Consider the following 14,781-nt stretch of genomic DNA (forward strand, 5'->3'; position numbering starts at 1 on the left):
GTTCAATACACCTCTTTAATCGCAACAATGTGGAAATTCGTCGTCACTGGAATGCTGGCCATGGCTTCGGCCGTCAGCGCCGCTTACCCCAACCCCGGCCCTGTCACTGGCGCTACTCGCGTTCACGATCCCACTGTCGTCAAGATGCCCCAAGGAGGATACTTGATGGCTCACACCGGAGACTATGTCGCTCTCAAGACCTCCACAGACCGAACTGCCTGGAAGGAAGCTGGTGCTGCTTTCCCCAACGGCGCACCATGGACTACGCAGTACACCAAGGGCGAGAAGAACCTCTGGGCACCTGATATCTCCTACCACAATGGCCAGTACTACATGTACTACTCTGCCTCTTCGTTCGGCCAGCGCACTTCTGCCATTTTCCTCGCCACCAGCAAGACTGGCGCTTCAGGTTCTTGGACAAACCAGGGCGTTGTCATTGAGTCCAACAACAACAACGACTACAACGCCATTGATGGTAACCTCTTCGTCGATGGTGACGGGAAGTGGTGGTTGTCTTTTGGATCTTTCTGGTCCGGCATCAAGATGATCCAACTCGACCCCAAAACCGGTAAGCGCACCGGAAGCGCGTTTTACTCTCTTGCCAAGCGCGATTCCTCTGTCGGCGGTGCCGTCGAAGCTCCTTTCATCACAAAGAAGGGCAACTTTTACTACCTCTGGGTCTCCTTTGACAAGTGCTGCCAAGGTGCCGCCAGCACCTACCGCGTCATGGTCGGTCGATCAAGCAGCATCACTGGTCCTTTCGTCGACAAGGCCGGCAAGCAGATGATGCAGGGCGGTGGTACTGAGATCATGGCTAGCCACGGCAACATCCACGGTCCTGGCCACAACGCTGTCTTCACTGATGTCGATGCTGATGTTCTTGTTTACCACTACTACGATAACGCTGGAACTGCTCTCCTCGGTATCAACCTTCTCCGATACGACAATGGCTGGCCTGTTGCTTACTAGGCTGCGAGCTTGTCTTTTGGGCTGGTCAGTGCATGGTCTGTTTTTGAGTCGTGAGCTTGATGCTCTTTCCTGTATATGCATTGTAGCCTGTAAATATTTCTACCTTATCATACATATGGCATTTAAACAATTGATCGATGTGCCACAATCCTTGTTCAAGACATTATATTCTGTGACCAACTTGTTTCCCGCCTAGATCTGCAACTTCCGAATTCCGTTGCCAATGCCACATGCTCAGAAATAAACTTGCATGCAGTTCCCCGTCCTTTCCCCAGTACCCCAGATTGGGGAACCGGCAAATACAAAGCCGAGGCATTATTCCACCAAAAACTTGGAACAATCACGCGGACGATCTAAAGGTAGTATCGTATATTAATACGAGAGTCTTCTAATCTCCAATTACTCGAGCGCTTAAAGGTTATTCTCCACCTCGTGATGCAGATCCCCCAGATTCGTTTGCGGGGAAATGAATCGATCTTGCGCACGAATAGAATTCGAGGACGACATGATTCAATTGAAAAGAGTTCGGTCCGAAACGGTCCGTAGATCGGGTATAGTCATGACAGTCTTCCAAGAACGTGTTGTTGTGACTTCATAGTTGGATATACGGCATAGGTATAAAGTCAGAAGGACGAACCACTAAAGTGACTTCCGATGAGTTTCTGCGGTCGTCAATCTTCACAATGCGTTTTTTCTCCATCCCTAGTCAGGCCCTTGTGGCATTCCTAGCTCTTGGTTCAGTCTCGGCTCGAGTTCTGACAAAGCGCGACAGCCCTGTCCTTCCAGGACTCTGGGCCGACCCCAACATTGCCATCGTCAACAATACCTACTATCTGTTTGTCACTTCCGATGGCTTCGAAGGATGGGGTGGTAATTCGTTTTACTGGTGGAAATCCCCAGATTTGGTATCATGGACGAAGGGAGAGAAACCCTTCCTTGTCCTTGATGGCAAGAACGGAAATGTGCCCTGGGCAACTGGCAACGCTTGGGCACCTGGCTTTGCTGCCCGTGGTGGAAAATACTATTTCTACCATAGTGGCAATAACCCCTCTGTCAGTGATGGCCACAAGAGTATTGGTGTTGCCGTCGCGGACCATCCCGAAGGTCCCTGGAAAGCTCAATCCAAGCCCATGATCAAGGGTACTTCAGATGAACCCATCGTCAGCAACCAAGCCATCGACCCAGCAGCCTTTCAAGACCCCAAAACCGGAAAGTGGTACATATACTGGGGCAACGGTGTCCCCGTTGTCGCTGAGTTGAACGACGACATGGTGTCCCTCAAATCTGGCACATGGAAACGCATCACCGGACTCCAAGACTTCCGCGAAGGTCTTTTCGTCAATTACCGTAAAGGGACCTACCACCTCACATACTCTATCGACGACACAGGTTCAGTAAACTATCGCGTTGGATATGCGACAGCTGACAACCCTCTCGGACCATGGACGTATCGCGGTGTTATCCTGAAGAAGGATGAGTCAAAGGGAATCTTGGGCACAGGACATAACTCGGTGATCAACATCCCAGGAACTGATGAGTGGTATATTGCGTACCACCGATTCCACATTCCAGATGGTGGTGGTTTCAGAAGGGAGACGACGATTGATGTATTGCCTATTAAGAAGGATACCGGATTGTTTGGAGAGGTCACGCCGACTTTGGAGAGCGTTAAGCCTAGGCCCTTGCGATGATGGGAAGTTAGTAAATGTTTATCTGCTTTTCTCTAGACATCGCCGTATTTGTGATATACGAAGTACAATAAAACGCACATCTACTATTCGGACCTAGTTCGAGTCTAGGTATCTGACATCTGCTGAAGTTGCCTCAGGCACAACTTATTTATATCTCACCTGCGTCTATTGCGTACCTTTTTAGGCAAATTAAGACCCAACACTATTTAGCTCAAGCATCGTGATGTTCTTGTGCAATGTCTGCGAGGCTATTCCTTGGGACAACCTCCCTCCGACGCCGACTGAAGAAATTCTTATTGTCAGCAGCGACAATGCTTATCTTCAAGAATTTTGGGAGTGGCCCCGGGACTGTATAGGGTACTCCCATTACCAAAGCCTTGAAGCATTGAACTCATCGGCTAAAGACCTTGGCTGCGGGCTTTGTCGCCTGATCTACAAGCAAGTGGAGCTTTGCCGACTGAAGCTGGAAGAGCTCCAGTCGAGGCGTGAAGACTCTGAGTTCAAACACGCTTGGCCTCTGTGGGAGTTCTGGATAACGAAGCGACCGGATGGGGATGGGATTTGGGTTTTGAGCTACACAGATAGCGATAAAGAAGGGCTAGTAAGATTGTTAGCTGCGATTGGGATAAGTGTCCGAGATGGTAAGTTCATACCCAGACTGCATCACCTTTCATACGAGACGCTGCCACTAACCTGACCCAGAAGATCCCCTTTCCTCGGTGATCACTGGTAGACCAGTTGAACACGATGGAGAATCACCCACTGCAATATCCAGAGCTATTGGATGGACCGATGAATGCAACAGACATGTAGCCTGCTGTCCCCATAATACGCTATTGCCATCTAGAGTCATTGATGTGGGTGACAACAGGAGCAGTCCCTACGTAAGACTGTGGGAAACCGGCGGTATTGAGACTGGCGCTTATATTGCTTTGAGGTAAAATACCTATCTTATTCTACACATAGGGCAATGGTGTCTGACATATTTTTTGCACAGTTACTGCTGGGGAAAGTCTCCTCAGTACACCACCACAAAGTCCACACTCGACTACCGAAAGCGTCAGATTCCTATCTCCGACTTGCCACAAATGCACCAGGATGCCATCAAGTTAACTCGGGAGTTCGGCATCAGATACCTGTGGATAGACAGCATGTGTATCTGCCAGGACGACTACGATGACTGGGAACGAGAGTCAGCCCGCATGCTATCTGTCTACGCCAATGCATATTTGACTATCAATGCCTCCAACGGCAAAGATAGTTCTGTTGGTCTTTTTGCCAAGGTATCAACCAGAGAATACTTCGAATTTGAGCAAACCTACCAAGGCGTAAGCGGCCACGCACTTGCATGCGCAGTTCCCTTCGAGGAAGCCATGCAGCATGTTTATATACAATTAAAAGACGATCCAGTTTCTCATCGAGGCTGGACTCTACAGGAACGTGTCTTATCTCGTCGAACATTATTCTACAGCGGTGGTCAAATGATGTTTGAATGCAATCATGGCTTTCGGAAGGAGGATGGTTGGGCCATAGATGAACGATTCCCAAGCATCAGCTCTCGACCACAGACGGGATCCAATGGTCAAACTAAAGATAAAGATCTCAGCGTTTCTACTAGCGAGCTGCTAAGGTCGTGGTACCAGCTACTCGCGACATACGGAGGGCGAAAACTCACAAAAGCTTCTGATAAGCTACCTGCTGTATCTGGCCTTGCCAGTATCATGTCAGAGCGGCTCAATGATGAGTATGTCGCAGGACACTGGCGTTCGTTACTTATTACGGAGCTTCCTTGGCAGCCTGGAGACTGTAAAAGAGTTCCGGAGTACAGAGCGCCGTCTTGGTCGTGGGCTTCAGTGGATGGAGGTATCGGTATCCGGCTCAAAGGTAGTGGATATTCTCCCTTGGCCGAAGTTCTTGACGTCAAGATCAAATTGAAGGGAACCAATCCTTATGGGGAGGTCACTGAGGGGAGGCTACTTATTCAAGGGCCGATGCAGCGTCTTTATCTTTCCACCGATGGCTGGGATCCCGATCGACCACGACTCAGTTCTGAAGGCAGCCCAGTGTTATGCACTACAAGTGCTAACCTGGAGACAAGGCCTCAGTATGACTTTGATGCATTTGCCGACGACCGCCCCCAACAAGAACGAAGATTTGTGAAAGGTTTAAATGGACTTGAGCTCTATGCTCTCATTCTGTTAAGTTGTAGTCATGGCGAGGACCACTATATAGCTTTGATGATTGTGAGGGAACCAGGGAGTGATGAATACAGGAGAGTGGGAATTCTGACCTTGACTGATGAAACACTGGGATGGAAACCTGGCGAGCAGCCAAAGGATGAGCGTCCTTTCATCACCCTCATATAAAATCATATGCTTGTATTTCTTAAACTGTCTAGTTTATTGTTTAAAAGTATTATTTTACTATCACACAACTACATTAGGTACAGCATATAACACTTATGTAAGGTTTGTTAGGTTAAGAAAAACCTCATCGGTCAACTTGTGATTATCTTATGTCAAATTGGGTAAAGCATGATATGCATGCAAATTACTAGTCTCTATCAAACGTGCTACTATAATCACACGCCAGGTGATTTGAATAAAAACCGGTACTGATTTAGTCGCTGACATAAATATTAGATCATTCTTAGTGTATATATGGCCTAAGAGTGGACTAATGATTTCGTCTGATCTTCTTCAAGTCCCTATTTTTTTACTACCCACCCTATTTTGTCAGACTCGCCCGCAAGGACTGCGCCTCAGCAGCAAAAACGTCCGTCTTATGCTTTCCTGGCGCCCATTTCCTCTTCCGATTTCGACTGTTGACGTTGACGTTGACGGGCCCGAGAGGTTGTCGAGTATGGAATCTCGCTAGCATCAAATCCACGATCATGTACCTGCCAGTGCGTTTATCGTAGAGCACATTGCGTGGCTCTGCATCGCGGTGGAGGACTCCGTGTTGATGCAATCGAGCGAGCGCGGTAAGAATTTCGTTGGCGATATCTGCGTTGACGTCTCTCAATTCTTTCAAGACTGGTCGCCCGCCATAGCTAAGGAACATGAAGTCTTCATACACACCGCTATCAAAGTAGTAGGGCTTGATAAGGTGCACAACACCGAGACAAACCGGAACAAAATTCCCCTGGAGGTCCTCAAGATGACTGTACATCTCGTTTTCGTAGCGTAGATGCTTGATATCCATGGCCTCTACTCCTTTCGCCACAAGTGTGTAGCCATGGGATCCCCGTGATCCAGATAGATAGAGCGGCACGCAATCAGCACGTCCTCATACTCCACGGTCCATGTATCGAGATGCTCAGCAGCGTCATACCAGGCTTGACAGGGCGGCGGCGATCGGATGGCCTGAAGCACAAAGGCAAAGGCTTGCGCAACAGCAGTACGATGGAGTCGATTCTCGTCGTCATCTTGGACGTCTAGGCTTGGCACGCAGACGGAGTAGTAGACACAGGATGGATCGTCAGGGATGTGGAGGAAAACATATGCCTCTCCGGTATCGATATACCCAAACCGGATGCCTTTACCTATCATGTAGGAGTAGAGCTGGGTTACGACGGTAGTAGAAAGTCGCATCTGCAAATTCATATCCCTCGCCCTCTTGGTTAATCACATCACGATCCGGCTGGATCTCTGAGACCAGCCCTGTAACAATCTCGTCGCGTCTCAACTTATGTGGCGCTTTATACTCAATCGCGACAACAGGGATATTTTGATCATCAGAGGTCCGGTGTATGCAGAACTGATCTCCTCGGTTACCCTTCCCTCGTGCCTTTCGTCGAGTCGTTCGGCTGGGTGGTCTGGAGCCAGTCGATTCGGAAAGGGAGTCATCGGTAATACCGAGGTTCGTGTGACTTTCAAAAGTCACTGTTCCATTGAGGCCGAGATGACTCCTCAGCGATGAATCGTTGTGTGTCGCTTCCATCAGCTTCTGGACTGCATTTTCCACCACGTCTCGCTCGCTATTTCGAAGTCCAATTTCGCTGCTGACCGGGTGAAGCAGGGATCTCACGTAATCCAGCTGGTGTCGGGATGGAAAGACGGGTTGTGAAGAAAACGAGGGACTGGATGAAAGCTTATTCCAGACTTTTTCTTGTTCTCTTGCGAACGTAGTCCACGGAATAATTCGTCGGGGATAAATTCGGCCGGTCGGGTTCGTCGTGTCTCCTTGTGTCGTCAAGGAACGATCGGTTATTATTTCGACGGCAAGGCTTAGCGAATGGCATGTTTCGAGATATTGTTGGAGTGTTGATGGTTGCGATGCGGCTGCGCGTTCCTCAGCAGCTTCACGTCGCCGTTGCTCTTCCAGTATCTACCTCCGCAGCCTCTCAATTTCTTCCATGTTGCGCGCGAGGGAGCGGGCTATCGGCGTTGAGAATTGGTTTGCTGTGACTGGATAAGGGAAAACCGTCGGTCCCTGCCCAGAGAGCCAACCATAAGCAGGGTTGGTTGGCTGATGTGCCTTAGGCCTTCGTAGTCAGGCCACCTCCTCAGGGTATCATAAAAATTGGCCGCTAAAGACATAAGAGACGAAATTAGTAGGACATTTTATGCTACTAAAACTATAGCCTTTAGGCTATTTATTTTTGTAACCTAAGACTTAGGACGTCGACTTTTCTGCTACCCAGTAAACCCTGTATAGAGCGTTGTGAACAATCCTGACAACTTGGTAAGCGGCCTTGGTGTGACCAACGAACAATGATTTTAAGATCAAGAAGGTATATGTACTAAATAAAAACACTTTTAAAGACCCTTCTAGACTCTGTCATTGAGACTCTTCCTCTCATGACGCGTGACGGAAACCTGGGTCGAAACAACGATACCCTGCTCAGCAGATGATTCCTTATTTTCCCTGTTATTCCAGGGTGCTGAGTCACTCGTTCCTCCTCGACCGACATCATATGTCAACTCAACCTCATCGTCGCTTTGGAATCCAGTTCCTTTCGTTCGGTTGACACTGAAGAGTTGGAAATGTTTGGACCCCGATTTGGATAGCTCATTACCCCCAGAAGGTGTGCCTCGCGATGTTGCGTTCATACGACCAAGTCGGAAAAGAGGCGCCAGCGTGGGGAGACATGCTGAAATGATAGCGACAGAGGGCTCCAGACTCGACCAGGCAAATGATGGTCCCATCCACCATGTGGCATCGAGGTTCTGGAAGAAACCCCACAGGTAGTAGATACGAGCAATACTGGCAACACAGACACTAAATAAGGTTAACACTAGGCTTACATGTCCGACTTGGAGGGGACACTTACAAGCTACCGAGAAGCATAATGCAAATAACCGAAACCTTGGTCTTGTTGTTCATCTGCAAGGTCCAGATACGGGGAATAGGGACGCTCAAAATGATGATATCATTGACCATGTTCATGATGCCCAGCACAAGAAAGAATAGCTTCACATCTATGCACTTTCCTTTGGCGCCGATATACTGGTTCCAGAAGAAGCTGATAGGCTTGCATGCGAAGGCCATCGTGATCCAGAGTATAAAGGGATAGCAGGTTGTCAGGAAGGTTGCAATGTAGAACATTATCGTATATGCGCGGCTCTTGTCGATGCCGAGGGGGAAGAGTCGACGGTAGAGGAGGAGAATGCTGATCTTGACGGATGTAACAGCGAGGGCGTACACGAAGGGTTCGGCGTAGACAAGCTATGAAGTATCAGTATCAACTGAACAAATCGGCTAAGTTCAACATACCTTGAACACCTGAACTAGAGTCGTGATCTTGATGGACCAAACGTGTGCCCCTGAACCATGTTCACCAGCTAAACACCATTAGTCACATACGGTTCGCCATTTGGACCAGATACACACCCAAGATTGTCATTGTGACAGTAGCAGCAGCGCAAATCTGCACAGGAATATTAGTGACACCTTCTGAATGGAAGTGTGATTGACCTACCAAGCTCACCAACACAGCCCAATCATCCATCTCCAACTGGGCAGACTTCATGTTCCTCACATAGAAGCGCAAAGCCACCACCAAAAAGGCAATTCCAAGAATGATACATGTAACGATATTGTAAGTGGTGATTTGATGTCGACTAAGATCAAGATCTTTAGGCGGTGGGCCAAAGATGGCGACGATATTGGGATCCAGCTCCATGGTTCAGAGTAGAGTCACAACCAACTCAGCTTAGCTGCATACAGAAATCGAATTTTACGGAGGCTTTCTCAAGATTGCCCATGGGGTTGGTTCACTAATAAATAATGAGAGACAGGCCAAAAAGAAAGCTGAGAAACCGGGTAACGAAATACGACCATGCGGGGATGTCATTTCTTTTTCCTCGTGGCAAGAATTCCTTCTTCCAACATCCTCCAACTGTTCCTTGGACGGAGCCTCAATCATTAGCCGTTGCGGACAGACAGCCTGTAATAGCAATGCCTGCTTCATCTCGGTCAAAATTAGGACCTGTTGTACCTGACTGCTCAGTGATAAACAGCCCACATCTCTGAAAAATCGGAACGCGAAGTGGGAAGGGGGGATTTTTGACGTGTCCACTCTGATGCTACCCTTTGTTGGATGATTGCATTCCTTCGCCCCATGAACCCATCACGAATCGCCCGATGCGTACGGCGATTCCCGAGCTGAAGGACGATGCGCAAGCTTGGACTTGGTCGCATTGAAAAGCTATGTTGAGTCGCATATCTGCTAAGATGCAAGATTTCCGCAATCTGTACTAAGTTCTGACAGTAATCTGAAGGTGAGGCTTGCCAAGACAGATTGCGGCTCTGGTGAACACTAGTCATGACGAACAGGCCACTGGGTGCTCAAACCCTTGTCATCCGCAGCCGTTTTCAGTCCGGGTGTGACAGGGGTAGAGACGTCGCTAGGAAAAACTGTTCCAGAAACCTAGGGCAGTTGGGTATTTGTATGAAGCAATAGCTGTCACTTTCTCGATTTGGCGTTGGAATGCCGAAATTTATGCAGGGGCAATATCCGAGGGACAGGTAATCCTTCTGTCGTCAGTCGATGACTTGATGCCATAATGGTCCCAGTTGATTATGTATTTTGTATGATGTGGTCTAGCGTCTTGAAGAGACTTACTAAGGGGATATCCACCCTGAGTAAACAGCAAATCTTCTCTCTCTTCGGCCAACTCGTTCCCAAGTCCCAGAGTCTTCGTAGCGTCCGGTCTAGAGCCACGTGCTAAGTGCTAGATAAACAATCCAAGCTTCGGCCGAAGTGGACTTGAATCCTCCTTATCTTTGTGTTGATCCATGCCAAGTTGAGGCACTCATCGTTAACTCCCAAATCGCAATCCCTGATGATGGACTATATCCACCCAAGACGCTCCAATAACGGATACCAAACAATATTGACCGAACTCCCAATTAGTAACAATCCCGATACCTATTGTCTCCTTGTGTCGCAGTGTTTAGCCTGTGCACATTGACTCTGTTGGACAGACTAGAACGAGACCCTGCAACGGCAACGACCGTACGGATACCTACCGACATGCCGTAGAACATGAACCCAGCAGTGAAAAAAAAAGCTCGGGGACCGGAACCCGGTGGCGGACAGCTTCGTGTCGCCACAAGGTCTCCTTTTTACACGAGTATTAGAAGCCAGGCCTGTCCGCAACTGACGAGAAGAAACCAAAAGTGCCATATCCACTACAGTTACATCCATTCTACCCCTTCCCGATCCTTTTACGATTTCTCCCATACATCGCTTCCACCTCCAATAAGCAACGAGCCAAGCAGACCATAATGGCTGCTGTTCCATCTCAGATCTCGGTCGTCGACCAACCCCAGGAAGTCTCCCTCAAGACTACCATGACTGAACAGGTCACTGAGGTAGTAGACCTTGCGCCTCCCCTGCTTCCCACAGAATGGATTGGCCCGATGGGTTGGGTCAGACTTGTGTATCACTTTGAGCTTCCCCAGAGCTACGATGCTGAGGAGTTGACGACAATCTTCAAGAAGAGTTACACTGCTTTCAAGGACCGTGTTCCTATTGCTGGCTGCGAGTTTGTCCCCACCCCCACATACCTTGAGGATGGTAAGCTACAACTCCGCCATTACGGCGATGAGATTGAGCATGACTTCAAGGTGAAGGACCTTCGCAATGAGGACTTTCCTTCTTTCGAGGAACTCAAAACCAAGGGCTTCCCTGCCTCGGCTCTGGACACTAATGTCGTCTGTCAACGAGGCCTTGGCGGAGAGTGGCCTGCTGCTGGAGTCGATAGACTCAACACCACTATGTTGCAACTGAACTTTGTCAAGGGCGGTCTCCTACTCAACATGCTCTTCCTCCACGCTGCTGTCGATGGCGCTTGCATGTACAAGTTCACCGAGCTTCTCGCCGAAGAGGTCCGAAAGGCTCAAGGTATCCCCATCATCGAGCCAGCTGAGGTCCCCATGGCAGACCGTGCCAAGATTGCCAAGTCTTCAGGTGCCAAGCCTGGTAACCCCGAGGACCACGCTGAGTACCTCGAGATTCCTTTTACACCCACAGGTCCTCCTGAGAAGCTTGCCATGCCCATCGCCCACGGCAACGTCTTTTACTTCTCACCTGAGAAGATCGAGGCTCTCAAGGAGCTCGCTTCTCCCTCCAACGCCAAGCACTTCAAGTCAAATGAGGACAACGCTCCCTTTATTTCGACCAACGATGCCATCACAGCTCTTGTCTGGCGCTGCACAATGAGCGCTCAGCACAAGCATAAGGAGGGTGAGACTAAGCCTACCGGACCTTCTATGCTCGGCCTCGCTCTCGATGCTCGTCGTCGCTATGCTGGCCAGGATGTTCACAAGCACACTATCGGCAACATTCTCGGCTTTGCGCCCGCTATCATGGACATTGACACACTGATGAATGAGGATGAAGTTACCCTGGCTGATATCGCCTTGATCGTCCGAGGTGCTGTGAACAAGTCAAAGGACTCATACCTCGACAGCATCACTGCACGCGTCGAGCGCGTCGACAACGTGTCTCGTCTCATTCCTACCATCTTCCTCGACATGCCCGGCAACCACGCTCTTCTGTCTTCATGGAGAGAATTTCCCTTCTACGACATCAAGTGGGGCGCTGCTCTCGGCGACACTATTCTCGCCGTCCGACCTCCCAAGGCAGGAGTCACACATTCTATGCACGTTCTTCTGCCCCAACGACCTGCGGCTGGCCCAGGCATCGAGGTTTTCGTCAATACTGAGAACAATGCTATGGAGACTCTTCTGAACGACCCACTGTGGCGACAGTATGCCGAGGGACCTGAGAGTATTTAATGTTTCGTGTTTTCTGGGTGGCAGCGATTGATCGTGAAAGGCTTGGGAGGATATATCAAAATAATTGGAGCAATACTCTGAGTGCATGATTTTACAATAAACGATAAGTTGTATTAAAATACGTCTGAACGTCAGTTATCTTGACTCTTGCTGTCTAAGTTGTTGTACTCGTGATGTGATCAAGTCATGGGTTCTCTCAAAGCTATCGATTGTGAAACAATATTGTTGACAATCTTGGAGTAAACTGAGAAGGCTGTGGCTGCGGCTTCCAGACCATAGAATAAAAAAAGTAGATATTTTTCAGAGGTCCCATGACAGAAGTTGAGATCGGACCGCGTCAGATTACTCACACGACACGATGTCAACCTGAGGAACAAAGTTGTACCTCCGGCGCAAAATCAATTCCCAGTCCCATTAACTCAACAATCACGACTTGTGACTCACATTTCATTTGCAGTCCCCTTCAAAATGATTGAGTTTTTCAAAGCACGGTCTCGTGACTTCGTGACATGATACGCCACAAGCCACGATAATTTATTGACCGACGCGTTCCGTCGAATCACAATTTTTATCTGACGCCACACTTTCCATTTGAATATTGGGCCGATTTTTGATTGGTTTGACTCATAATGGAAGGAAATATACATGGCAACTGAAGATAGCATTTTCCATGACTGCCTGGCAGAAAATAATGGCAGAAAATAACGGCGGAGTGATTGCCTTTGAACTTTGAATTGGTTTTCTGCTATAAATGTTCCCCTTCCCCCCGTCTCCTCTGTCTTTTTTCTTCTTGGACCTTTAACCATAGTTGTTCGTCTGCACTTCAACTTCATCTATTGCTTCTAGCTTCCAGCTTTCAGCTTTCAACCTACCCTGCTATCCACTTGCTATCCTATCGAGAATATCAGTCACATTCTGATTTACTCAAGATTGATAAACACAGTTGTTTATCTTTGCATCAACCCCGTCTATCGCTTTCAGCTTTCAGCCTACTCTGCCATCACTTGTCATCATCGAGAACATCAGTCGCACTCTGATTTACTCAACCCTGATAAACACAGTTGTTTATCTTGACATCAACTTCATCCATCGCTTTCAGCTTTCAGCCTACTCTGCTATTACTCGTTATCTGATTTATCGAGAACATCAACTACACACTGACTGACTCAAGCTTGATAACAATCTTTAGCAATACGCAACACGAACACTTCTACTACTTTTCTACACATTGCGACCTTCGACACGCATACTTCCACACCACTTCGAACACTTCCACGCGACTCGTTCACATCGCGACACCACGTTTACGTTTACCCGTCTTCGCACGTCCGCCATACCTACCCTACGCCACTACCGTCGAGAAACTATCAACAGAATCAAGTTTCGGAGCCTTTACTTTGCTCCGAATAACTTTGATCGTCGTCGGTTATCGCATCGCACTTTTTTTATCGACAACTTTCCAGTCGATAAACCGCTTCGCATCTCCGACCATGTCTCTCACATTTTCCGCTCTAGCTCAGCATGAGCAGTACATGGCGTCCGCGTACATGTCTCCCCCCTCAACTCCCGAACTTGACGACGATACCTCCTCGGAATGTTCGTACTATTCGCTGCCCGACCTGCAGTACGACAGATGGTATCGCAACATTCCGGCAAGTCAAGTTCGGGAGCAAGCCAGCCAGGTGCCTTGTCTCCCCGCACCTCCCAGGGCTGCATACCCTCGAAAGTTCCACAACAAGGAACGCCTGGGTCTGCAGTCTCGTGGCCCTTGGACAGAGTATCCGTTCTGCTTGAACAAGCGGTATACTCATGGTAACCCCGGCCCCGCTCGATTGATCGTCAATCCCACCAATCCGAGCGAGGTCGATGTGGTTTACCATCCAGAGCAGACCAACAGAAGGGTCTGCTTGGCAAACTACCGTCCAAGGGGGTACTCCAAGGGTGCTTGTTTGAAGCCGTCGCCATTCAATCCACTGCCGGCTAACAACACCTTTGGAGTACCTGAGGGGATGGCTTACCGTGGACAGGAAGTCTACCAAGGTGTGGGTGCCTACTATCACCCACAAACTGTACCTCTAAGTCCTGAGGCTGCGATGTTTTCCCCGGTTTATACCGGAAGTGCTTCACCAGTCCCCGCATGGGGATATGGTGAAGCAGGGTATTATGCCCATGCTTATGGAAATCAATTTTTCTATTAAGTCGATGTCCAATGCTTCAATCACTGTGGCACGACTTATCTTAAAGAAAAGTTTTTATTCATACCTAGCACTTTTAGTTTAATTAATGACTTACGATTTTTCCTTTCTTCACAAATGATGTTCCATATTCACTTGAAACTCGTGATCACATGTTTTCCCTGATGGAGATGAACATAGTTTGAGATGCACAATTATACTTTGCATGTTTATAGTGTCAATTTCTTTGCAATTTTTAGCAACCTTGACAACCTATTATGGATACAGACCCAAATAAAAACTTAATTCTCTTTGCCCATTACATGCGTCTACTTCCCAATTTCTCTAAGCCTGAGGCTCCACCTTGATCTCTGGTTCCAAACCATTGTCACCACCCCTCGCTCGTAGCTCCACCATCAGATTCGATGGCTCCCGCGACAGGGAGTTGACTTTGACGTAACCAGGACGCTCAGCAGGGTCAACGATAAGTTCGCAAGTGCGCTTTCCACTACCGTCCCGGGGAAAGATAGCCTCACATGCAGCTTCCAGTCTGCTCTGGTTGCTCACAACATCCTTGCTGATCCAGTGCGTGTAGATTGGTAGGTAGGCCATATTCTCCAGCTTTAACAATAGTCGTGATATGTAAGCAGTGGCGTGTCTAGTAAGTTACTTATTGTGTTGAGTTTGTTTAATGAGAA

The 14,781-nt window shown here is 48.5% G+C and overlaps 8 protein-coding genes across 8 annotated transcripts; 5 read left to right on the plus strand and 3 right to left on the minus strand.

The window, feature by feature from the left end:
* Positions 1 to 27: 27 nt before the first annotated feature.
* Positions 28 to 969, plus strand: FPSE_02236 (uncharacterized protein; the record flags this gene model as incomplete). The annotated part of the gene is made up of 1 exon (XM_009255355.1): positions 28 to 969. The coding sequence occupies one exon, from the start codon at positions 28 to 30 to the stop codon at positions 967 to 969; it is 942 nt and encodes a 313-aa protein (XP_009253630.1).
* Positions 970 to 1,652: 683 nt separating this feature from the next.
* Positions 1,653 to 2,660, plus strand: FPSE_02235 (uncharacterized protein; the record flags this gene model as incomplete). The annotated part of the gene is made up of 1 exon (XM_009255354.1): positions 1,653 to 2,660. One exon carries the CDS (start codon positions 1,653 to 1,655, stop codon positions 2,658 to 2,660), a length of 1,008 nt encoding a protein of 335 aa, XP_009253629.1.
* A 223-nt stretch (positions 2,661 to 2,883) lies between these two features.
* Positions 2,884 to 5,026, plus strand: FPSE_02234 (uncharacterized protein; the record flags this gene model as incomplete). The annotated part of the gene is made up of 3 exons (XM_009255353.1): positions 2,884 to 3,301; positions 3,363 to 3,597; positions 3,658 to 5,026. 3 exons carry the CDS (start codon positions 2,884 to 2,886, stop codon positions 5,024 to 5,026), a joined length of 2,022 nt encoding a protein of 673 aa, XP_009253628.1.
* A 361-nt stretch (positions 5,027 to 5,387) lies between these two features.
* FPSE_02233 (uncharacterized protein) lies at positions 5,388 to 7,019 on the minus strand (the record flags this gene model as incomplete). Its single annotated transcript, XM_009255352.1, has 4 exons — positions 5,388 to 5,823; positions 5,874 to 6,198; positions 6,233 to 6,741; positions 6,994 to 7,019. 4 exons carry the CDS (start codon positions 7,017 to 7,019, stop codon positions 5,388 to 5,390), a joined length of 1,296 nt encoding a protein of 431 aa, XP_009253627.1.
* A 413-nt stretch (positions 7,020 to 7,432) lies between these two features.
* Positions 7,433 to 8,787, minus strand: FPSE_02232 (uncharacterized protein; the record flags this gene model as incomplete). Its single annotated transcript, XM_009255351.1, has 5 exons — positions 7,433 to 7,883; positions 7,936 to 8,330; positions 8,379 to 8,446; positions 8,496 to 8,532; positions 8,584 to 8,787. The coding sequence occupies 5 exons, from the start codon at positions 8,785 to 8,787 to the stop codon at positions 7,433 to 7,435; spliced, it is 1,155 nt and encodes a 384-aa protein (XP_009253626.1).
* A 1,607-nt stretch (positions 8,788 to 10,394) lies between these two features.
* FPSE_02231 (uncharacterized protein) lies at positions 10,395 to 11,909 on the plus strand (the record flags this gene model as incomplete). The annotated part of the gene is made up of 1 exon (XM_009255350.1): positions 10,395 to 11,909. The coding sequence occupies one exon, from the start codon at positions 10,395 to 10,397 to the stop codon at positions 11,907 to 11,909; it is 1,515 nt and encodes a 504-aa protein (XP_009253625.1).
* A 1,490-nt stretch (positions 11,910 to 13,399) lies between these two features.
* FPSE_02230 (uncharacterized protein) lies at positions 13,400 to 14,107 on the plus strand (the record flags this gene model as incomplete). The annotated part of the gene is made up of 1 exon (XM_009255349.1): positions 13,400 to 14,107. The coding sequence occupies one exon, from the start codon at positions 13,400 to 13,402 to the stop codon at positions 14,105 to 14,107; it is 708 nt and encodes a 235-aa protein (XP_009253624.1).
* A 321-nt stretch (positions 14,108 to 14,428) lies between these two features.
* Positions 14,429 to 14,695, minus strand: FPSE_02229 (uncharacterized protein; the record flags this gene model as incomplete). Its single annotated transcript, XM_009255348.1, has 1 exon — positions 14,429 to 14,695. The coding sequence occupies one exon, from the start codon at positions 14,693 to 14,695 to the stop codon at positions 14,429 to 14,431; it is 267 nt and encodes an 88-aa protein (XP_009253623.1).
* Between the last annotated feature and the right edge of the window lie 86 nt (positions 14,696 to 14,781).

This window comes from Fusarium pseudograminearum, chromosome 2 (assembly GCF_000303195.2).
Source record: "Fusarium pseudograminearum CS3096 chromosome 2, whole genome shotgun sequence".
In the NCBI taxonomy this organism is placed as follows: Eukaryota; Fungi; Ascomycota; class Sordariomycetes; order Hypocreales; family Nectriaceae; genus Fusarium; species Fusarium pseudograminearum.